The sequence below is a fragment of the Saimiri boliviensis genome, chromosome 11 (genome assembly GCF_048565385.1).
Source record: "Saimiri boliviensis isolate mSaiBol1 chromosome 11, mSaiBol1.pri, whole genome shotgun sequence".
In the NCBI taxonomy this organism is placed as follows: Eukaryota; Metazoa; Chordata; class Mammalia; order Primates; family Cebidae; genus Saimiri; species Saimiri boliviensis.
In genome coordinates this window covers 65,672,276-65,697,626 of record NC_133459.1, presented here as the reverse complement: position 1 = coordinate 65,697,626, position 25,351 = coordinate 65,672,276, and the positions used below count along the sequence as shown (strand labels likewise).

At 40.8% G+C, this 25,351-nt stretch overlaps 1 protein-coding gene across 1 annotated transcript in view; it reads right to left on the bottom strand.

The window, feature by feature from the left end:
- The window catches only part of IL12RB2 (interleukin 12 receptor subunit beta 2), an 89,623-nt gene that overhangs the window by 12,869 nt on the left and 51,403 nt on the right, over positions 1-25,351 (bottom strand). The window contains exons 10-13 of the mRNA XM_010347867.3: positions 15,237-15,437; positions 9,803-9,901; positions 9,554-9,712; positions 2,594-2,731 (exon numbers count right to left, since the gene is read on the bottom strand). Of these exons, the coding sequence (XP_010346169.2) occupies positions 2,594-2,731; positions 9,554-9,712; positions 9,803-9,901; positions 15,237-15,437 (597 nt within the window). The remainder of the gene's footprint in view (positions 1-2,593; positions 2,732-9,553; positions 9,713-9,802; positions 9,902-15,236; positions 15,438-25,351) is intronic.

Here is a 25,351-nt window from a genome sequence, read left to right as displayed (position 1 = left end):
AAGGATGCAGTGAGCTATGATCATGCCACTATATTCTAGCCTAGGCAACAGAGTAAGACCATCTCGGAAAAAAAAAAAAAAAAGTAGAGTTGGAGGATGAATAGGAGTCAGCTAAATGGATAAGAGAATTTTTATCCATTTAGTTCTTTTTATCTGGGCTGTTCTTATCCTATTTAGATCCCTCCTATCTAAATAGGATAAGAACAGCCCAGATAAAAAGAACTATGCAAAGGCATGGAAGGAGGGAACAGCCAGTGCTTTCAGGAAACTGCAGGAAGTCTGGTCTTCCTCTGTAATAAATGCTGAAGTGTGTGGCAAAGGATCAAACTAGATGAGTAAACAGGACCATGTGGACCTGGCAAATACGGAGTTTGAGTTCAAGCTTGAAGGCCCTTGGGGAACCACTGAAGAGTTATAACAAGAGAAGTAATGCCAGCATCTGGAGTCTTGCAGACTCTTCTTATTGAATGAAAAACAGGTTGGGAGGGAGAGTGAGCAGGAGGAGCTAGAGGCCAGAGAGACTTGGGCCCATGAGAAGTATCAAAGGGCTGAATAGAGAAGTTAATGGAGGCATCCTTTTTTCCACCCCATACAATCAGGAGGATCTGGCCTTTCTTTCTTTCTTTTTAATCGAGATGGGGTCTTGCTATGTTGTCCAGGCTGGTGTTGAATGCCTGTGCTCAATCAATCCTCCCACTTCGGTCTCCCAAATTGCTGCGATTATAGGGTGAGCCACAGCACTTGGCCAAATCTCACGTTTCTTCAGCATCTGCTTTCCTTTCTGGGCAGATGGAACAAGTTTGGAGTAGGACCAGTAGAAGGATGCTAAGTCCTTTTTCTTTTTTTCTTTTTGAGACAAAGCCTCTCTCTGTCACCCAGGCTGGAGTGCAGTGGTGTGATCTCAGCTCCCTGCAACCTCTGCCTCCTGGATTCAAGTGATTCTCCTGCCTCAACCTCCTGAGTAGTTGGGGTTACAGGTGTGCACCACCACTCGGGCTAATTTTTGTCTGCGTCCTTAATCTACATTAATCGAGCAAGTTATCTTTCATGGGAGTGCTGGAGAGATGAGAAGTCTTGTCAGTTTCCCAATGGAGAGTTTCCTGGCATAGAACAACAAAGTCTCTTGAATGATTAACTTGATGCTTCATGTCACAAAGCAAGAACAGCTTGTTTTATGCTTAGAGCAGATGCAAATGAGCATTGCTAGAGAGAACAGTGTAACTTAGCTGGTGGAGGGAAGCCCATGCTAGCTGGGTCACTTATTCAACAGACTCAAATTTAACTTAATTTAAGCAAGTAAAATCTGAGTTTAATTTGTAGTTCTGCCACTTACCACTTCCATGACCTTGAGTAATCTCTCTGTACCTTAGTCACCTCACTTTAAAAAAGAAATGATAAGACCAACCTGGTCAACATGGTGAAACCCCGTCTCTACTAAAAATACGAAAAATTAGCTGGGCATGGTGGCGCGTGCCTGTAATCCCAGCTACTCAGGAGGCTGAGGCAGGAGAATTGCCTGAACCCAGGAGGCGGAGGTTGCGGTGAGCTGAGATCGCGCCATTGCACTCCAGCCTGGGTAACAAGAGCGAAACTCCGTCTCAAAAATGAAAACTCCGTCTTCATTTTTTCATTCATTTCATAGTGTCTGGTAGGATGGGATAGGTGTAACCATGTAATTTTGGTAAGGAAAAATTAGCAAAAGTACATGTTAGAGGTTGAACTGTGTGATCCTCAAATTTATATGTCGAAGCCCTAAACCCCCAGCCTCATAATGTGACCTCATTTGAAAATAGGGTCGTTGTAGATATAATTCGTTAAGATGAGGTCATACTGGAGTAGAGTGGGCCCCTAATCCAATATGACTGGTGTCCTTAGAAGAAGAAGAAAATCTGGACACATGGAGAATGCCAGATGAAAGCAGAGACCTACAAGCAAGTAATATCAATGACTGCCTGCAAACTGCTGGAAGCAGATTCTCTCTCATAGCGCTCCGAAGGAACCATCCCTGCTGACACTTTGGTCTTGGACTTCCAGCCTCTAGAACTATGACACAATAGATTTCTGTTGATTAGGCCACACAGTTTATGGTGCTGCATTACAGCAGCCCCAGCAAATTAATGTAGTATGCCAAGCACTTAACAGAATGACTGTTGCATATGCAATAGCCGCTATTATTATTGTTGATGTGACTCTCGTCATTCATGGAACAGATACTTAGTGAGAAAGTACTATCTGCTGGGCACCAGGCTAGGCCTTAAAGACAGAGATAAACAGATATCAGTCCCTGCCTACTGGATTCAGAGTTTTGAGTAGGAGTTAAATGTAAGTGCATTATGGAGAAGCATTTGGGAAGGCTTCCTGAACGAGAAAGCATTTCTGGTGAATTTTGAAACCTGAATAGACACTGTCTCCAAGAAGAAGATAGTAGAGTGGTAAAACATTCTATTTAGAAGCAACAGCAAGTACAAAGTGACAGCAAGAAAGTTATTAGTGAATTAAAGAAAATCTGATCATCTCTATGCCAAGTGTAGTGGGAGTGCATGCCTGTGCAAGAATCCATGGTGGACTCGCCATCTTTAACATTGCCTCTCACCTTGCAAACAAATTTCCCTCTCATTTCCTTGGGAACTTTCGCCAGCAGCTGTCAGAGCTGTCATCCACAGGACATACGTCACTTGGGGCTGCAGGCTGTTTATTGGATGTGAATTTTGGGAAACTCTATAGGGAATTTCTGAAAAGAAGATAAAGATAAAGGAAGAAAGGCACATATTAAAGGATATGACTTTTAATATAGGCTTTTACTCATTTTTATTCTTTAATGCTTCATTTAATTTAGAAGGAAAAATCATTTTGCTATTTTAAAATACTGTAGTCCAAATTCCCAAGTACTTAATACTTTAATAGGCCCTCGACATTGTCATTTATGGACCTCTCACTCCACAGCATAACAAATTATTTTTTGGTGGCAAAATCTTTTTTTTACTTTGTTTTTTCTTTTTTGTGTGTGTTTTGTGGTAAAATCTTTTGAATACATTTTTTGTTGTTTTGCTTTTAAAATTATTTAGCTATAGCTAATTCCCTCCCTTTATTTCCAATGATGATAAGATTTCTAGTATTTATCAGGCTTATTTGGGAATTCTGGAGGAGAAAAGTTAAATGTACAAATCGTTTTTGAGGCCATGGAACTTTTTGTTTTTTCTTTTGACAGGGTCTTGTCTGTCGCTCAGGCTAGAGTGCACCGATACGATCTTGGCTCACTGCAACCTCTGCTTTCTGGGTTCAAGCAATTCTCCTGCCTCAGCTTCCCAAGTAGCTGGGACTACTGGCATGTGCCACCATGCTCAGCTAATTTTTGTATTTTTAGTAGCAATGGGGTTTCACCATGTTGCCTAGGCTGGTCTTGAACTCCTGGCCTCAATGATCTGCCTGCCTCAGTTTCCCAAAATGCTGGGATTACAGGCATGAGCCACTGCCTCTGGTTGGTTATAGAAGTTTGTATTTTGTATTTTTTTGAAATGGAGTCTTGTGCTGTCGCCCAGGCTGGAGTGCAGTGACCTGATCTCTGTTCACTGCAACCTCTGCCTCCTGGGTTCAAGCAATTCTCCTGCCTCAGTCTCCCAGGTAGCTGGGACTACAGGTGTGTGCCACCATGCCTGGCTAATTTTTGTATTTTTAGTGGAGATGGGGTTTCGCCATGCTGGCCGAAACCCATGGGGTTTCGCCTGCTGGAGGCCAGGCTGGTCTCCAACTCCTGGCCTCAAGTGATCCGCCCACCTTGGCCTCCTAATGTGCTGGGATTACAGGCATGAGCCACCACACCCAGCCTATGGAATTTTTAAGAAAGGAAAGTTTAGCAATTAATGAAACAGACATTCACTTAACATTTTTAAACTCTGATTTTGAACTTTTCCATTTGTAAGCTCTAGGCCCTGAGCTTATAGGGGATAATATGAGGATCTTCTTCAATCTGACATAAAATCATTAAAAGCTAGAGCAATGCTACTTATATTTGATTTATTTGGCAACTGTAAACCTAGATTACCAGTTCTTTATGTTCTCAATACCCCTGTAGTTTTCTCTGTAGGGAAGATTTTGTATTTTGAGTAATGCACTGATGCTATTTTTTAAATCTAAGAAACATGAATATAGGTAGTCTTTAGTAAACAGGCAAACTTTTCCAGTGACGTGCTGGGTGTGGATTTTGGAGTGACCTTTCAAAACCTGGGGCAGATGGCAGAGTCAAGGCCAGCACTTTGGCAGAAGTAGCCTGTGTCCACTAGAAAAAAATAAATAACTGAGACAAGTTTCTATTTTTTTATTTTTTTGAGACAGAGTCTCACTCTGTCGCCCAGACTGGAGTGCAGTGGCACGATCTCGGCTGACTGCAACCTCCGCTTCCTGGCTTCAAGAGATCCTATTGCAGCAGCCTCCTAAGTAGCTGGGAATACAGGTACCTGCCAACATACCCGGCTGATTTTTGTCTTTTTGTAGAGACAGGGTTTCACCATGTTGGCCAGGGTGGTCTTGAACTCCTGACCTCAGGTGATTCACCTGCCTCGGCCTCCCAAAGTGCTAGGATTATAGGCATGAGCCACTGCACCCTGCCAAGTTTCAACTGGTTTTGAGATTCATTTTGCCAAAGTTGAGGTTGAGATTGAAAAGAAACCCAAATTACAGTTGGATCTGTGACTTGTGCTGAGGACTTCAATATTTAAAAAGGAAAGACAGGGGAAAGTGGAAAGGAAAAAATGGGCATGGGGTGGGGAAGATAGGCAGTGAAGCAGGTGGTCTTGTGAGGCTTTTATTAGCACTCAGTGAATCTACATTTTACATGTGAAAGGAGGGGTAGAGAAATGGTCAATTATGCTTTCCTCTGGAGCTCAGTACATCTACATTTGACGTAAAGTAAGCATGTGAAGTTACAGCTATCTGGTAACAAAAGAAAGGAAGTTTTTGCGTGACTCAGTTCCCCAGCTTATCTTTCCTTTTCGCATAGTGAGTTGGGGGTCTTGAGATTTTATTTTCCTTTTATACCTCCTAGCTCATTGAGATGACCTCATCTATGCTGGTGAAAGGGAAAACTAGAACTCAGCATCATATACTCAACATATACTGGCTCACAAACTGCAGGGCAAGTCAGGGATGTCTTGCATGCTGAAGTTATTTCAACAGTCATAAATATGAGTGCCTACACTGGACAAGGCACGGACAATACAAAAAGCATAGACTCTGCCTCAAAGAGTCCACTATCTAACGGGGAAAAGACCCCTTCTATTATGCCATCCCTGCTTACTATGGGTAATCAGCAAGATGAAGTCCTATCATATTACCTCTACTCCACCCAGAGGGCTTGAGGCCCATGCAGATAATTTATTCACCATGACTCTCAGAGCAGTTTCTGTATTTTACATTCTGTTGAGAAAAGTCCCTGTGGAAATTTCTCAAGTATACTCTAGGCTGGTGAAATTGCTTGCATAGTCTTAAGCTATATGACTGAGCTCAAAAAGCCCTTTCTCTAGTCCTAAAGCAGGGGATTAAAAAATTAATTTTAGAGAGACCTTCTGTTCCTCTTGCTGCAACAAAACCAGCAAGCGTCAGGGAATCAATTGTCCAACTGTGTGAGGGCATCCTTAACTCCAGGAGTGAAATGAGACATTGGAACAGAAGGGAAGGGATTTGTATGGGTTGCTGGGCCAATAAAGTTTATATACATGCATATGCACACATAGTAGAAGAACAAAAATAGAAGCTCTGTGGGGGAAGAGGCAGTGAGGAGGATGATGATGTCAGCAGTTTGGTTGCCAAAATAGGCTGAGTTGTGTAACAGGAGAAAGAAGTCAAGAAGTAAAGCACGAAATACTGGTCCTGCTCCCTCTGGGCTGTGATCTCTGGCACAGATAAAAGGGGCCATTCAATCCTTGGCAGTCTGAAAACTTAGACTCAAGGTGGTTCAATGATAAAGGCACCAGTGTAGAAAGATGTGATAGTTGCCAGTCATTGGAAAGACTGTCGATAGGAAGGTCAAGCGGTACTAGGCAAAACAGCCTCACTGCTATTGGAAACAAATTTTTATCTAACAGTCTCCATTGGATTTAACAAAGGGTAGAGTGGTATTCAGCTGCTTGTTTTTATGAAGCACCTACCATGTGTCTGGCTGTATTCTAGGTATGAGGAGACAACGGTGAGGAAATTATCGTGGCTTCTTCCCTTAAGATGCTTAGAGACTGTTGGAAAGACTACTAGGTAGCAGCAAAGTCTAATAATGTGTTCTCCAGTAGAACAGTGTTCTGACCATGGCTCTACTGGTGCACACAGCAATATGGACAAGCGTCCAGAGGAGTGGCTGTGCACAGAACCACCCATGTGACTCACTACAGTGCAGATACCCACGCCCCTCCCTGGCTCTACACCTTACCTCTTCTGCCCAGGCAGGCCCTTCATTTTTTTTTCCCTACTGTGCTCCACATGTGCCTTTAATACTGCTACCTGGTCAGTGGTGCTGAGACAGCAGTAAGATGGGGCCATCAAAACAGAACACCCTCCCGCTTTGCTACTGTGAAGTGATTTTCCCTCCTCAACCTACCACCTCCTACCGCTCTCTAGAAAGTGCTCTTGTGAATTCACCATTGATTTCTGGTTGCCAAATGCAATAGGTAGTTGTCAGCCCTTGATTATGATGTTAATCCCTTTTGTGTACTTTTCTTCCCCCTCTCCCCCTTTTTTTTTAATTTTTTGAGTCAGAGTCTAGCTGTGTCACCCAGGCTGGAGTGCAATGGTGGGATTTCAGCTTACAGGGACCTCTGCCTCTTGGCTCAGTGATCCTCCCACCTCAGCCTCCTGAGTAGCTGGGACTGCAGGTGCACACCACCACGCCTTGCTAATCAAAAAAATTTTTTCTTGTAGAGGCGGGGTTTCACCATGTTGCCCAGGCTGGTCTTGACCTATTGGGCTCAAATGATCTGCCCACCTCGGCCTCCCAAAGTGTTGTGATTACACGTGTGAACCACCGTGCCCAGCCTCCTTTTGTGTACTTTTCTATCTCCCTCATAGACTGTGAGCTTGTCAAAGATAGGGAATACGGGTTATCCATCAACAGATGCTTACTGAATTAAATGGAAATTTAACCTAAACTAGTATAAAATAGGACTGTGAATCTGTACTCTCCCTCTCCTTTTAGCTTATTTTTAAATACCCTATGCAGGCTTTAGAGTCATCAGATTTATGACAAAATAAGGAAGGCATTTCTTCAACATCCACAAGAGCAGCTTTAAGATTCAACAGACTCGCCAGGCGCGTGTTTCACATCTGTAATCCCAGCACTACAGGAGGCCGAGGCAGGCGGGTCACGAGGTCAGGAGTTCAAGACCAGCCTGGCCAATATGGTGAAACCCCGTCTCTACTAAAAATAAAAAAAAAAAATTAGCCGAGCATGGTGGTGGGTGCCTGTAGTCCAAGATACCCAGGAGGCTGTAGTAGAAGAATCACTTGAACCCAGGAGAGTTGCAGTGAGCTGTGGTCGTGCCACTGGACTCCAGCCTAGGTGACAGAGTAAAACTGTCTCAAAAAAAAAAAAAATCAACAGACTCAAGAGACTTTGACTATTAAGTTAAATGGTTTACTGTTAAAAAAAAAAAAAAGAGGCTAGGCTCGATGGCTCACACAAAATTAGCAGGGCATGGTGGCACATGCCTGTAATCCCAGCCACTCAGAAGGCTGAGGCAGGAGAATCACTTGAACCAGGGAGGCGGAAGTTGCAGGGAGCCAAAATCATGCCATTGTACTCCAGCCTAGGTGACAGAGCAAGACTGCGTCTCAAAAAAAAAAAAAAAAAAAAAAAAAAAAAAAAAAAAAAATCAACAGACCATACAGACCATGTTGATCTTTGTGGTTGTAAACAGGTATCTCAATTTAAACTCTGCCAAAATGAAAATTATTTGGAGGACAAATTTCACATGAGAAATTCCAGATGGCTCAAGAAGAGGTCAATTGATTCCTCACCTCTTGGGGTGTACTTCAGAACTGACTTACCCTGACAAGTCCAGGGGGAAGCAGTTCTGATCAGTGATATGTTCAGTTTATCAACGGTGGATTTGTTCAACAAACAACCGTAAGGCCTTATGATGGCATACTACAGAGCCAATAGAAAAGAATGATGTAAGTTCACATGGATGGATGTAAAAGGGTCTCCAGCATGAATTATTGAGACATAAAAGCAAGGTGAAGATCAGAATATTAAAAAAGATCTCAACTATATATTCTTGTATATGCATTAATTTTTTTTTTGTTCTGGAAGAATACACAAGGGACTGTTAACAGCCTAAGTGTGAAGGGAAGACGAATTTTCTTTTTATGTCTTTCCGAACTACTTTACTGTTTTTGCCATGTGCAAGTATTATTTATATAATAAAAATTAACCAGCTTTTAATGTCACACTGTGGACCTCTTCAGGTCAAGAGAGAAGACCAGCTCCTAAAGCTTCCCCGGTGGAAATCACCTTGCAGGCAGCTCTCTGGCAGCTGCATTTCAGGGTGGATTTGTTGCATGCTTCTCGGATCTACTAACTCTCATAAAGAAATACAAATGTTTCTTCATTATGATAAATGCTCCTGAAAGCGAGCTGCTTACAAAATAAAGAGAAGGTCAAATCCAGAAAAACAAAAACTCTGAGCATGGCAAGTGACTCGGAGCTGTATGTGGATGAGTGACCAATGACATCATTTCAGACAGCACTCAGCTAGACTTGACTCTAATTGCTTTAGTTTTATACTTACAGAATCATTTTGGGCTATAAAGGGTTACTTAATCTATATCATATTTTTTTCCATTTTAAGAAGAAAATAATATGCTGTAACAGTAATTGCAAATGTGGGTATTTAAAAGTTCTCCAAATGCATTTCTTGTGAACCTTAAGGTCTGTACAGGATTGGTGGGGCGCTGCGGCCCACACCTGTAATCCCAGCACTTTGGGAGGCCGAGGTAGGCAGATCGCCTGAGCCCAGGAGTTGGAGACCAGCCTGAACAACACAGGGAGACCCTGTCTCTACGAAAAAAAAATGTAAAAATTAGCTGGACATGGTGGCGTGCACCTGCAGTTCCCACTACTCTGGAGGCAGAGGCAGGAGGATTGCTCGAACCTAGGGAGGTTGAGGCTGCAGTGAGCTGTGATTGCACCACTGCACTCAGCCTAGGCTACAGAGTGAGGCACTGTCGAAAAAAACAAAGAAGTCTATCCAGTATTGAAATGCCACTATTATTTATTGAAATGCTGTCTCTCCATCTGAGTAAGCACCTTGAGAGCTAGCCCATTTACTTCATTTCTCTATCCTTAGCAATTTGCTTGGCATATAACACATATTCAATAACTTTCTGTGTGTGTGTTTAGATGTCTTTTCTAATTCTTCACTCAGCTAACTTCACAAGTATTCCTGGAGTACTTCCTATGTGCCAGGCATGACACTAGTACTTCTATGTAGATATACATGCACACCTCCTTGTGTTTTCCTGACATCCAAACAAGAAGGTCCCACCCACTGCATTTGGTTCTCACACATACCACAGAACTGCGGCTGGGAGTTGGAGTCCCGTTCCTTCCAATATATCCTGTATTGGAGGAGGCAGCCCATTTGTTCCTGGACTGGAATGCTGTTCCATGAAATTAAAACGCTCCCCTTTTCCTCTGTGATGGCATTAATGTGGGGGCCACTCAGTGGTGCTGTAAAGTAGGGCACAGGAAGCTTCTGTCACCCTACAAATCCAAATCATTAAACTAAAGCAAAATTTGGCAAAAGGTCCCAAGACTCACCTTCGTGCTTAGAGTTACCCAGGGTGGAACTGCATCCTCCTTGATACCCTGAGAGTGCATACACATGGATTTCATAACAGACGTAGGGTTTTACATTCTCTGCAAGGAAAAGGGAGTTCCTATTACAGCTGCGCCATTACCGGTGAAAGGAAGCCATTGCCTTTAGCGAAAGGGAGCCATTTTAATATCTGATACAAATGCCTTCAACGCGTTTCTTGTCTTTTCCTAGTTTAAAGATGGTTCAAGCACAGTCTGGATTGATGACCTATGTTACAAATTCTCAGCATCTGATTTGCCATGACGTTGGCTTCTGGAAGTCACCGCTCCCAACTTCAAAGGACGAGATCAGCCAACCAACCAATGAACCTGAGTTTCTTTCCATATAAACAAACGGGGTCACCGTGAATAAGAAGGAGACAAAAGCTATTTGAGTTCCAACACGGATTTAAATATAACCACACACACACACACATGCACTCAGACTGCTTTTTAAACAAACAAAACAACTTGCCCTCAAGAAAAAAGAAATTTGATTTCTGCAAATAAAGCATTTGCTTTTTACAGGAAAGTGAGGCTGGAATTTTGCAGGCATAGAACCTGAATGGCTTTTCTAATTCCGTGATGCTTATCAAGATCTGACAGGGCAGAAGACACACTCAGGCATGACTAACCAGGGCGCTCTGGGTGCAGTCCGACCCTTTGTTACTCTACTTCCTCTCCCTCTATATTCCAGTTAGATTTCAGTTGCTTCACAGCCTGGAAGATTTAAAAGGTACTTGGGAATGTTAATGCACCTTCCTGGCTTTTCAAGCACCACTTGCAATTACCTGTCTGTCAGGCAGCAAGCTTTTCTTCATCTATTGGCAAGTCTTTCTTCCCCGCCGAAATTCCTTATTTTCATGAAGCTCATATTTCTACTGCTTGTGAATAAAAGGCCCCTTTCATAGATACCTCTCATGATGTACTTTTACATTGCAAATGAACATTTAAAGGAAAAAGAGAAATAACTCCTGCTAGGTAACTATAGTATCAGGGAGTTAAAGTAAGCACCCTCTCCAGTATTGATGAATGCCCTGCTGATAGGTAGCCAGTGTCCTCTACATTGACGATTTATTAGGGTTTAACGTTTTTTTTTTCCAGGAAGAAATAATTTTGTATCATAGAATAATTTATTAAACTATGTGTATTATATATGAAGATCCATGGCCTGTTAAATATCCGAGCAAATAGACAGCACATGAAGCTCAGTTGTGCTGTCAGAAGAGACCATGACAAGATCGAAGCACATGCCAGGGGTAAATCCCAGTTCGAGTTCATGAACCAAGTGAAGTGGAGGAGAGGACACAGTCTGCTTAGTACGGTCATCCAAAGATTCCTCATGGGTGGCACTGACACCGAGAAGCCCAAAGGGCAACACAGAGTATGAAATCATCTTTCATGCGACAGGAGCCTGTGAGTAGCTTTCAGCCCCCAGTGCCTCGCTGTTCTGCCCCTAGTGGTGAAAGGGGTCAACCAACCACTGCCTTGTGGAGGCATGGGAGTTCCAGATGAGCCCACTAGGTAGACAGTTCCATGGTGTTTTGCCATGCAAAATGTGAGTTCAGGGCCGGGCACGGTGGCTCAAGCCTGTAATCCCAGCACTTTGGGAGGCCGAGGCGGGTGGATCACGAGGTCGAGAGTTCGAGACCATCCTGGTCGACATCGTGAAACCCCGTCTCTACTAAAAATACAAAAAATCAGCTGGGCATGGTGGCGTGTGCCTGTAATCCCAGCTGCTCGGGAGGCTGAGGCAGGAGAATTGCCTGAACCCAGGAGGCGGAGGTTGCGGTGAGCCAAGATGGTGCCATTGCACTCCAGCCTGGGTAACAAGAGCGAAACTCCGTCTCAAAAAAAAAAAAAAAAAAAAAAAAAAAATGTGAGTTCAGGGCAGAGGCCTTGGCGAGTGCTGCATTAGAAGCTGTGTTTTCTTCTTGTGAATGGCTCACCTTTAATGGAGGAGAGAAGACAATGTGGCCCGTAACTCAGCGGACATTTTCCTTTCCACCGGGAGTAGAGCCTTCCTAGCAAGCTTGTTGCTTAGTTCTGGCCTCAAGAACTCCTGTTTGACTGGCTGATTCTCATATGAACACTCTCTAACAATATCTGCTCCCCACCTTAAAACCTTCAGTGGATGATGCCCATGCTCCTAAGGCTTTTATTTCCTTTCTAGAGTCTGACCCCAATTTCTAGGCTCATTTCCCACCATTCCCATACATACATATGTACCTAGTACCCTTCAGCAAAGTCCCTGTCCCCATGTTTATAAACCATCGCTTAAGTGGTCTTTCTGCAGAAAGCTAATTTCACCTCTTAAGTGTAGGAGAAGGCAAAACATTAAATGACCAGTAACGGGGAAGAAGAGGGAGGAAGAGGGTGCCCAACAACTCTAGGCATCAGGGAAGGTTTTGTAGACACTGTGATGTTATGCATTTGTAAAAGGAGTGGCTGTATATGGTCAGAAGAATTTTCATCCAGACAGGGCAGAACTAGTCTATAAACCAACCTATCAACCAGGAGCCAGGCTGTATTCTGGCCCACTCCAAAATGCCCACATCTACCCGAGGCTGGTGAAAATCAGTAATGAGGAGTGATCTTACTGACTAGAGGGGGCTATTTTGAATTCATGATAAACATGAATTGCTTAATTTTTAAGTGTTTATTCCAGACTGTAACATCAACATAAACTAACAGCTAACCAAGTGTTTCCAAGCAGGAGAACAACTTTACAGTTATTTTATTCATTAGTACATTAACTTCTTTTTTTTCTTTTTTGAAGATGGAGTTTCATTCTGTCACCAAGGCTAGAGTACAGTGGCACAATCTCAGCTTACTGCAACCTCCACCTCCTGAGCTCCAGTGATTCGCCTGCCTCAGCCTCCTGAGTAGCTGGGATTATAGGTGTGCACCACCACGCCTGGCTAATTGTTGTAGTTTTAGTAGAGACAGGGTTTCACCATGTTGGTCAGGCTGGTATTGGACTCCTGGCCTCAAGTGATTGGCCTGCCTTGGCTTCCCAAAGTGCTGAGATTACAGGCAGGAGCCACCGCACCCAGCCTAGTATATTGATTTTATTCAATGAATATTACAACTAAAGTGTATAAAGATACGTACTAAGTAGGGAAAACATCTCTCTTGCCCTATAATTCAAACTATCCCACAGGAGTAAGTCCTGATACAGCTTATAATAATGTTTACAATTTCATATCAGCTTAAAGTTTGGTAAATGCTTTTCTATTCACTATTTCACCTGATTTGGTGGGCACAACAGCCCTAAAGAAAACCGGTTCTACTGCAAAAACTCTAGCGACAGGGAACACACTGCCTTGAGAGGTAACCGACTGTCCCATTAGAGACCATCAAAGGCGGGAAAGTTCTCTTTCAAAATTGAGCTGATAGCTCCTTCTTTTATTTTTATTTTTATTTTTATTTTTATTTTTTAAGACGGAGTTTCGCTCTTGTTACCCAGGCTGGAGTGCAATGGCATGATCTCGGCTCACCGCAACCTCCGCCTCCTGGGTTCAGGCAATTCTCCTACCTCAGCCTCCTGAGTAGCTGGGATTACAGGCACACGCCACCATGCCCAGCTAATTTTTTGTATTTTTAGTAGAGACGGGGTTTCACCATGTTGACCAGGATGGTCTCGATCTCTTGACCTCGTGATCCACCCGCCTTGGCCTCCCAAAGTGCTGGGATTACAGGCTTGAGCCACCGCGCCCGGCCAGCTCCTTCTTTTATAATTTCCACACAGCGCTTTAATTTTTCTCTCCAGAGCAACAAAGGAAACATACTCTCTTGTGTGTAATGTCAAAGCCGGCAATAGCCATCAGCCATCCCATTCCCATGCCCATCTAGAATTCTCTTTTCTAGATTAAATGGTTTCCAGATTCAAAGTTCCAGGCTCCTAATAACCTGCCCATCTTCCTCTGGATGCTTACTAGGTTATCTGGGCAGCATTTTTTTTTTTAAGGGTAGTGATTACAAATGAACCTGCTAGAAGTCTGAGCAGCCAGAATATAAAAGGGGTACACAGTTAAGGATGGACTCATATATTATCATGCAGTGTGCTGTTTACTTCATTTGTGTAAGTCTTATCACCTTAAGCAGGGTGTGTATATCCTCCTAGACAGGTGTAATGATTGTTAGGGTGTGATGGAAACATTCTAGGATTTAGAGCTTGAAAACCTTAAAATATTAGCTCTGTCTTATGAAATAATAATGATGATGATGGTAGCTAAATTACCGACCCCTTAAAATGTATTAGGCACTGTTCAAAATGTTTTTCTTGAAGTAATTCAGTTAGTCTTCATAATAACCCAATGTGGTAGGTAATATTATTATCCCCATTTTTCAGATGAGGAAATTGAGGCACAAAGGGGTTAAGTAACTTGCCCTAGATCGCACAGAGCCAAGACTCAAACCCAGGTAGTATGGCTGCAGAGCCAAAACTTTAAACCACTGATTCAATTCAGTGCTGAATTTATGCTTAACAATGACATTAACTAAGTTCTGTCCAGTCATTTTAATATATTCTCAGATGGGTTCTCTCACTTGATTCTAGCCACTTGATTCTAACCACTGACAGATTAGGAAACTGAGGTTAGAAATACCAATTGTCATATAGATAATTCTAGATTTATTATTACACAATTAATAAGTAGCAGAATTGGTAATGAAAGATTTCCTGGTTTCTTCATTATGGCCATACAGACTCTTATTTTTTTTTTATTTTTTTTAATTTTAAGATTGAGTCTCTCTCTGTCACCAGGTTGGAGTGAAGTGGCACAATCTTAGCTCACTGCAACCTCAGCCTCCCGGGTTCAAGTGATTCTTCTGCTTCAGCCTCCCGAGTAGCTGGCATTACAGGCATGTGTCACCACGCCCAGCTAATTTTTATATTTTTAATAGAGACAGGGTTTCTCCATGTTGGCCAGGATGGTCTCAATCTCTTGACCTCATGATCCACCTGCCTCAGACTCCTAAAGTGCTGGGATTACAGGTGTGAGCCACCACGCCCAGCCCATACTGACTCTTACTGAACATGATTGCTTTGAGAGTTATTAAATAAATGAATTCCCCAAAATAAAGGTGTCTATTACACTGGTCAGTTAACTTAGCTCTCAGCCATACTTGTTTGGTTAAATTATTCATTCATCTTCTTTGGCACTGTGCTAGGGATATGAATTTTTCGTAAATAATCGAGTTTTTAGTTAACCACTTGGTCATTTATGTCTGCAGTGGAGGATTCTAAAGTGCCGCTGGATAGACTCTAGGTCATCAGTCTCTCCTATTATGTAGCCACCTGTAATTGAAGGCAGGGTTCTGGCTCTTGCCTGCAGTTTCCCCAAACAAATGTGAACTTCGTAACGCTCCAGAAGGAAGATGAACAATTAGGTACCTGAAATCAGAGCAGACACATTGTAGGGGGCACTCCGCAGCCAGTTCAGAGGGACCTGTGTGTCGCCCGTTGGATGGAGCTCTCTCCATTCCACCACGTACTCCTGAACAGCAGAAGGAGCTTTTCTGGGAGGCTGCCAAGTCACCCGAATGCCGTCCTTGCCCTCTGAGTTTGCAGAGACCTGGAGAGGAGCCAGCAACCCTGTATCAGTCAGAAAGAGGAGAAAGAAAATTTAAAAAAAGAGGAAGGATGAAGATTTTAAAAACAACAACAAAAACCAAATAGCTTATCCCAACAAAGTTTTAGGAAAAATCTATTTACTTTTAAAGACTTTGTAGTCACAGATTTAAGTTCATTCAATTTCTCAGTTCATGGAGAACTAACATCAGCTTGTTCAAACATTACGTAAAATGTTACGTGTAGAATTATTTTCCCCTTCACCTTCCATTCCTTTCTCTCTTTCTTTTCCTTTCTCCCTTCCCTTCCTTCCTCTTTCCTTCCTTCCTTTTCTTTCTTTTTCTTCCTTCCTTCCTTTCTCTTTCTCTTTCTTTCTTCCTTTCCTTTCTCTCTCTCTCTCTTTCTTTCTTTCCCCTTCCTCTCTCTCTCTCTCTCTCATTTATTTATTTTTTTCTTGAGACAGGGTCTGGCTCTGTCACCCAGGCTGGAGTGCAGTGGTGTAAGCACAGATCACTGCAGCCTTGACCTCTCAGATTCAACTGATCCTCCCACCTTAGCTTCCTGAGTAGCTGTGACCACAGGCGCGTGACACCACACACAGCTAATTTTTTTTTAATTTTTTTTTTAATTTTTTTTTTTATTAGAGAGAGATGAGGACTTGCTATGTTGCCCAGGCTGATCTCAAACCCCTGGGCTCAAGTGATCATCCTGCCTCAGCTTCTCAAAGTGCTTGGATTACAGGCATGAGCCAACACGTCCAGCCCCATTCCTTTCTCCATTTCAATAGCCTCAAAGGGGCCTAATCTAGTGAACGTATTAGGCATCTTTCTAATCCATTTTTCATATGTTTATTTAGACAAATTCCTGTTCTTGAAAATCAGTGTTATTGTGTGCCTATGTGTTGAATTTTCATGAGATGTGTTGGGAGATAAATCTAATGCTTTTTCTTTTTTTCACTCAGCATGATGTTTCCGGGACATATACATCCTGCTGCCGTATGTAAATCCGACTCATTCCTTCAGGCTGTTGCCCAAACCCTTTACTTGTCCAATCCTTGAATGAATGACAGGAAGTTCTTTTGGAGAATTTGCAAACACCAACAAGGATGCAATGAATATTCTCTTGCATGTTCTCTTGTGTGCCTGTACAAGAATGTTTCTGGATATATACGCATAGAATTGCTTGATTATAGAGCAAATTCACATATTATTTTACTAAATACTGCCAGATTGTTCTCTAAAATAGCCAGCTGACACTCCCGCAAGAAAAGCACGAGGGTTCTCATTTCTCCACCAATACTTAGTATTTTCTGATTTTTCTAATTTTTATCAATCTGGTATGTATAAAGTGGTATCTCATTGTGGTTTCATTTTCATTTTTCTGATTTCTTATGAGGCTGAGCTTCTTTTCATATATTACTAGCTATTTGACTTTTCCCTTCTGTCAATTGCCGGTTCATGTATTTTACTCATTTCCATTGGGTTTCCTGCCTTCTCTCTGATTTGCAGATAGCTTCTTATATTCTAGATTTTAGTCACTTATCAGTTTTCAACAGTATCTTACCCTAGCCTGTCAATTCTCTGATAACTTTATGACACATTTATAGCTACTGTTGCACATACATAGCTACTTTGAAGTTGGTAAATTTATCCGTGATTTGTGTACTTTCCATAGTATTTATGAAATCCTTCTATCCTAGGGTCATGAAAATACTCAGCTACATTTTCTCCTATTGGTTTTTAGTTTTACCTTTCACTTTTAGGTTTTTAAATTCAAATCTAACAAAAGGGTTTTTTTTTGGGGGGGGGAATAAATTTTACTATCTTTTCCACATGGTGAGCCAGTTTTTCCCAATGTAATCACATTTGGCATGTCATCCCTGTCATGTACCAAGTTTCATATCATCATGGGTCTGTGTCTGGGTAGGCCACTTTACCAGAAAACACTGTTCATGTTACTAGACTTTGTAATGTCTATTTGGTCAGTAAAGGCATTTCCTTTTTGCTCTTCTTTATTTTATTTTATTTATTTATTTATTTATTTATTTATTTATTTAGAGACAGAATCTCCCTCTGTTGCCTAGGCTGGTGTGCCATGGTGCAATCTTGGCTCACTGCAACCTTTGCCTCCTGGATTCAAGCAATTCTCCTGCCTCGGCCTCCTGAATAGCTGGGATTACAGGTGCCCACCACCATGCCTGGCTAATTTTTTGTATTTTTAGTAGAGACGGGATTTCACCATGTTGGCCAGGCTGGTCTCCAACTCCTGACCTCAAGTGATCCGTCCACCTCAGCCTTTCAAAGTGCTAGGAATACAGTGGTGAGTCACCACGCCTGGCATTCTTCTTTTTTTCAAAATGGTCTTAGATATTCATGAAACTTTATTCTTCCATATAGCTTTTAGCATCAGTTTGTCAGAGTCATCTTCTATATCATTTAATGGAGTTTTAAAAATTCCTCCTTAAAGTTTCTATGTGTTCTTTGTTACGTTAATTCCTAAACACTTTATACTTTTCTTCTTTCTTTTTTTTTTTTTTTTTTGAGACAGAGTCTTGCTCAGCTGCCCAGGCTACAGTGCAACGGCATAGTCTCAGTTCACTGCAACCATGGTCTCCCAGGTCCAAGCAATTCTCTCATCTCAGCCTCCCGAGTAGCTAGGATTACAGGCAGCTGCTATCCATGCCCAGCTAATTTTTCTATTTTAATAATAGAAAAGTTATTTTCTATTATTAGAAAGAGAGAGAAAGAGAGAAGGGTTCCACATTGTTGGCCAGGCTGCTCTTGAAACTCCTGACCTCAAGCGATCCATCCATCTTGGCCTCCCAAAGTGCTGGGATTACAGGCATGAGCCACTGTGTCTGGCCAGGACTTTTGGTTTGCTATTTAAATGGCATCTTATTTTCCACTACTTTTTCTACTATTAATCTGTGTGTGTTATTCTGGCAAACCTACTAAACTAATAATTTGTCTGCTGGCCTTGTTGAATGTTCCATGCAAATAATTTTATTAGCAACACACTTAAAACATCTCTCCTCCTTTCAATTTTGAATTAGATTTCTTATTTCCATTTTTGGTTCTTATCTTATTGCAAGTTCTAAAGAGAATGTGTGTATATCTTTTATTTATTTATTTATTTTTATTTTTTTATTTTTTGAGATGGAGTTTCGCTCTTGTTACCCAGGCTGGAGTGCAATGGCGCGATCTCGGCTCACCGCAACCTCCGCCTCCTGGGTTCAGGCAATTCTCCTGCCTCAGCCTCCTGAGTAGCTGGGATTACAGGCACACGCCACCATGCCCAGCTAATTTTTTGTATTTTTAGTAGAGACGGGGTTTCACCAAGTTGACCAGGATGGTCTCAATCTCTTGACCTCGTGATCCATCCGCCTCAGCCTCCCAAAGTGCTGGGATTACAGGCTTGAGCCACCGTGCCCGGAGTATATTGTTTTATTAAGATCATGTATGCTGCATGTTTTTGGTAGAAAGTCTTTAAAAAGCTAAAAAGTTTTCTCTTCTTCATAGTTTTCAAAGTTTTTATTTTTATGAAATACATTTATTTATTAAATAATGCTTTTTTTAAACTAAATTTTTATTTTTTTACATCTGGTAAAAACATATTTTTTCTTTCTTTTTCAGTTCTAATGTGATAAATTACATGGATACATTTTTCTGATATTGACCCATGTTTGTGTTCTTGGGATCAACCCTACTTGATCATTCTGTAGTTTTCTTTTTTGCCTGAAACTTTCAAAAACAAACTTTTTTTTTTAGTAGCAGAAATAGTTTTAGGTTCTCAACAAAACTAAGCAAAGATATAGATATATCACATATACTTCTGTCCCTACATGTGCACAGCTTCTCCTGATATCAAAATTCTGTATCAAAGTGGAACATTGGTTACAATCGATGAACCTACATTGACTCATCATTAGCACCAAAGTCCATCTTACATCAGGGTTTATTCTTGGTGTTGTACATTCTGTGGGTTTAGGCAAATGTATAATAACATGTATTCTCTATTATAATATCATACGGAGTTGTTTCACTGCCCTAAAAGTCCTCGGTGCTTCATTTATTCATTGCTCCATTCCCCAACCCTTGGCAACCGCTGAATCCTTTATGCTAGCTGTAGTTCTGCCTTTTCCACAACGTCAATATATCTGGAATTATGCAGTATGTAGTCGTTTCAGATTGGTTTCTTTCACTTAGTAATGTGCATCTATCGGCCCTTCATATCTTTTCAGAGTTTGAGAACTCATTTGTTTTTATTACCAAGTAATATTTAATTATCTAGAAAGACCACCACTTGTTTATCTGTTCGCCTACTGAATAATATCTTGTATTTTTTTCTCCAAGTTTTGGCAATTGTAGACAAAACGCATAAACATTCACATGCAGGTTTTTGTGTGGATACAAGTTTTGAGCTCATTTGGCTAAACACCAAGGAGTGGGATTGCTAGATCATATGGTAAGAGTATGTTTAGTTTTGTAAGAAACTTTCAATTTCTCCAAAGCGGCTGTTTCATTTTGCATTCCCATTAGCATTGAATGAGGGTTTCTGTTACTCTACATCCTTGCCAGCATTTTCTGTTGTCAGTGTTTTAGATGTTGGCCATTCTAATAGGTGTATACTGATATCTTATTGTTGCTTTAATTTGCAATTCTCTAATAACAGAGGATATTGATCAACATTTTATATGTTTATTTGCCATCTTCTTTGGTGAGGTGTCAGTTGCATCGTTTGCTCATTTTTGATTGGTTGTCCAATTTTCTTGTTAAGTTTTAAGTGTTCTTTGTATATTTGGGATAACAGTGCTTTACCAAGTATGTCTTTTGTAAATATTTTCTGTAGTCTGTGTCTTTTCACTCTCTCGGTAGTGTCTGTCACAGAGCAAACATTTTAAATTCTAATGAAGTTCAGCTTATCAATTCTTTCCTTCATAGATCGTGTCCTTGGTCTTGTATCTAAAAAGTCATTGCTATACCCCATGTCATCTACATTTTCTCCTATATTATATTTTGAAAGTTATATAGTTTTTCACTTTATAGTTAAGTCTGTGATGCACTTTGAGTTAATTTATTGTGAAGAGTTAAGGTTTATGATTCATTTATTTTTGCACATGAATGCCCAGTTGTTCCAGCACCATTTGCTGAAAAGACAATCTTTGCTCCATGGTATTACCTTTGTTCATTTGTAAAGATCACTTGAATAGGCCGGGCATGGTGGCTCAACCCTGTAATCCCAGCACTTTGGGAGGCCGAGGAGGGTAGATCACGAGGTCAAGAGATTGAGACCATCCTGGTCAACATGGTGAAACCCCGTCTCTACTAAGAATACAAAAAAAAATAGCTGGGCGTGGTGGCGCATGCCTGTAATCCCAGCTACTCAGGAGGCTGAGGCAGGAGAATTGCCTGAATCCGGGAGGCGGAGGTTGCGGTGAGCCGAGATCGCGCCATTGCACTCCAGCCTGGGTAACAAGAGCGAAACTCCGTCTCAAAAAAAAAAAAAAAAAAAAAAAAAGATCACTTGAATATAATTTTGTTGGCCTGTTTCTGGATTATCTATTCTATATAGGTGATTTATTTATCTATTGTTTCACTTATACAGTGGGTGAGAGAAGACATCCTTGGTTTGTTCCTTATGTTAGTGGAAAAACTTCCAGTTTCTCACCAATAAATATGATGTTAGCTGTAGGGTTTTTGCAGATTTTTTTGTTTTTTTTATCAAGTAGATGAAAATACTTTCTCTTCCTAGTTTGCCAAACGTTTTAAATCGTGAATTCACGTTCGATTTTGTAAAATGCCTTTTCTCTATCTAATGATATAATCATCTGATTTTCTTCTTTAGCCTGTTGATGTAATGAATTGCATTAATTGATTTTTTTCTTTTTTTTTTAATTAAAAATGTAGAGACAAGGTTTTGCTATGTTGTCCAGGCTGGTTTCAAACTCCTGGACTCAAGCAATCCTCCCACCTCAGCCCCCCAAGGTGCTGGGATTACAGGCATGAGCCACCATGAGCAGTCACATTAATTGATTTTTAAATATTGAACCAGCCTTGCATACCTGGGATAAATCCCACCACATCTTGGTGTATAATTTTCTTTCATATATGGCTTGATTTGATTTGCTAATATTTTGTTGAAGATTTTTGCATTTATGTTCATGTGAGATACTGGGCTGCAGTTTTCTCTTCTTGTAATATTTTTAGTTTTGGTATTTGGATAATGCTGGCCTAATAGAATGAGTTTGGAAGTGTTTTCTCTGGCTTTATCTTCTGGAAGAGATTGTAGATAATTAGTATGATTTTTTTTCCCCTTAAATGTTTGGTAGACTTCACCAGTGAAATCATCTGAGGCTAGTTCCTTCTGCTTTGGAAGGTTATTAATTATTGATTCAATTTTGTTAATAGGTACAGACCTATTCAAATTGTCTATTTCTTTTTGTGTTAATTTTGGCAGATTGTGTCTTTCAATGAATTGGTCCATTTCATCTAGATTATCAAATTTGTAGGTATAGAGTTGTTCATAGTATTTGATTATTATCCTTTTGATGTCCATGAGATCAGTGATGATAGCCCCTTTCTATTTATGATACTGGTAATTTTCATCCTCTTTCTCTCTTGTTTTTAGTTAGCCTGCCTAGAATTTTTTTTTTTTTTTTTTTGAGGAGGAGTCTTGCTCTGTTGCCCAGGCTGGAGTGCAGTGGCACAATCTTAGCTCACTGCAACCTCTACTTCCTGGGTTCAAGTGATTCTTCTGCCTCAGCCTCATGAATAGCTGGGACTACAGGCACATACCACCACATCCACCTAATTTTTTTTTTTTTTTTTTTTTTAGTAGAGACGGGGTTTCACCATGTTGGCCAGGATGGTCTTGATCTCTTGACCTCATGACCCGCCTGCCTCGGCCTCCCAAAATGCTAGGATTACAGGCGTGAGCCACGGTGCCTGGCTCTGGGCTAGAAATTTTATCAATTTTACTGATCTTTTTAAAGAATCAGCTTTTGGTTTTATTAATTATCTCTTTATTCCAGTTTTGAATTTCATTGATTTCTGCTCTAATTTTTATGATGATTACTATTTGCTTACTTTCGGGTTGTTCAATTCCTTTTTTTTTTTTTTTTTTAGTTTCCTAAGGTGAAAGCTTAGATTATTGATTTTAGACCTCTCTTTTTTTCTAATGTATTCATTCAATGTTATATATTTTCCTCTAAGCATTGATTTTGCTGCATTCCATAAATTCTGATGTTTTACATTTATTTTCATTTAGTTCAAAATATTTTAAATTTTTTCTTAAGACGTATTCTTTGACCAATGTGTTATTTAGAAGTGTATTGTTTAATATCTATTTTGGGATTTTACAGCTATCTTTCTGTATTGATTTCCATTTTATTTCCCTTGTGGTCTGGGAGCAGACTTGCATGATATCTATTCTTTTAAATTTGTTAAGGCATATTTTATGGCCTAGAATATGGTCTGTCCTGGCGAAGGTTCCATATGAGCATGAGAAGAATGTGCATTATGCTGTTGTTAGATGAAGTTGGCTACAGATGTCAATTATGTTTAGTTGATGTCAACTATGTCTTTAATGATTTTCTGTCTGCAGCCTTTGTCCCGTCTGCGGGGTCTGTCCATTTCTGACACAGTGGTCTTGAAGTCTGACTGTGACAGTGGATTCACCTATTTCTCCTTGCAGTTCTATCAGCTTTTGACTCATGCATTTTGATTGTTGTTGTTAGGTCCATACACATTAAAGATTGTTATGTTTCCTTTGAGAATGAGACTCCATTATCATTATGTAATGCTCTTCATTAACACTGATAACTTTCTCTGCTTTGAGTCTATTCTGTCTGAAATTAATACAGCTACTCCAGCTTCCTTTTGATTAACGTTAACGTGGCATATCTTTCCCTATCCCTTTATATTTCTCTATATGTGTCTATTTTTAAATTGATTGATTGATTGATTGATTGATTTTTGAGACATAGTCTCCCTCTGTCTCACCGGGTGGAGTGCAGCGGCGCGATCTTGGCTCACTGCAGCCTTCACCTCTCAGGTTCAAGCAATTCTCCTGTCTCAGCCTCCCAAGTAGCTGAGATTATAGGTGTGCCCCAGCATGCCTAGCTATTTTTTGCATTTTTAGGAGAGATAGAGTTTCATTATGTTAACCAGGCTGGTCTTGAATTCCTGACCTCAAGTGATCCGCCCGCCTCAGCCTCCCAAATTGCTGGGATTATAGGTGTGAGCCACTGTGCTGGCCTATATGTCTATATATTTAAAGTTGGTTTCTTATAAACAACTATAATTGGGTCTTTTTTTTTTATCCACTTTGACTTTGTTTTGTAATTGGTGTTTTTAGTCCAATGATGTTCAAAAAAACTTGATGGAGTTGAAGTAATATGTACTATGTGTTACTGTTTTCTATTTGTTGCCTTTGTCATTTGTCCCTTGTTGTGTTTTTCATTCTTTTTCTGCCATTTGTGATTTTAATTGATCAGTTTATATTATTTCATTTTCTGCTATTTTTTTAGTATGTCAGTTATATTGGTTTTAAAATTTTTTTAGTGCTTTCCCTACTGTTTGCAATCTACATTTACAACTAATTCAAATCCCCTTTCCAATAACAATATACTGCTTCATGGGTAGCAGAAATACCTTAAAATAGCAATAGAATCCAAATTCCTGCCTCCTATCCGTTGCTGGGATTCATTGCTGTCATTCATTTCACTTATATATAAGCATGCATAGGCATCTCTAATACACAAACATATGTAATCAAATACATTGTTACCATTATTATTTTGAATAAATTACTACCTGTTTGATCAATTAAGAATAAGAATAATTAAAGTTTGCATTTTACCTTCACTTATTTCTTTGTTGATGTTCTTCCTTTTTCTATGTAGTTCCAAATATCTGACCTATCTCGTTTTCCTACTCTCTGAAAAACTTCATTTCACATTTTTCGCTAAGCAGGTCTGCTCGCAACAAATTTCTTCAATTTTTGTCGGAGAAAGTCCATATGTCTCCCTCACTTTTGAAGGATAATTTCACAGGGTATAGACTGCTAGGTTGGTGGGCTTTTTTTCTCTCAATATCTTAAATATTTTACTTTACTCTCTTCTTGCTTGCATGGTTTCTTTTTGAGACAGAGTCTAACTTTGTTGCCTAGGCTGGAGTGCAGTGGTGTAATTTCAGCTCACTGCAACCTTTGCCTTCCAGGTTCAAGTGATTATCTGGCCTCAGCCTCCTAAGTAGCTGGGATTACAAGGCTCATGCCACCATGCCCACCTAATTTTTGTACTTTTATTAGAGACAGGGTTTCACCATGTTGGTCAGGATGGTCTCGAATTCCTGACCTCAGGTGATCCACCTGCCTTGGCCTCCCAAAGTGCTGGGATTACAGGAGTGAGCCAGCGTGCCTGGCCTGCATGGTTTCTTTGAAGAAGTTGGATGGCATTCTTTTTTTTTTTTTTTTTTTTTTTTTTTTGAGACGGAGTTTCGCTCTTGTTACCCAGGCTGGAGGGCAATTGCTGGAGTGTGATCTTGGCTCACCGCAACCTCCGCCTCCTGGGTTCAGGCAATTCTCCTGCCTCAGCCTCCTGAGTAGCTGGGATTACAGGCACGCGCCACCATGCCCAGCTAATTTTTTGTATTTTTAGTAGAGATGGGGTTTCACCATATTGACCAGGATGGTCTCAATCTCTTAACCTTGTGGTCCACCCGCCTCGGCCTCCCAAAGTGCTGGGATTACAGGCTTGAGCCACCACACCCAGCTAGATGTCATTCTTATCTTCGCTCTCATATAGATAAGTTTTCTTTTTCCTGTGGCTTCTTTGGAGAGTTTTTCTTTATTTTGATTTTCTGCAGTTTGAATGATGTACATAGGTATAGGTTTTTTTGTGGCTGGAGGGTGGCATTTACCCTGTTTGGTGTTCTTTA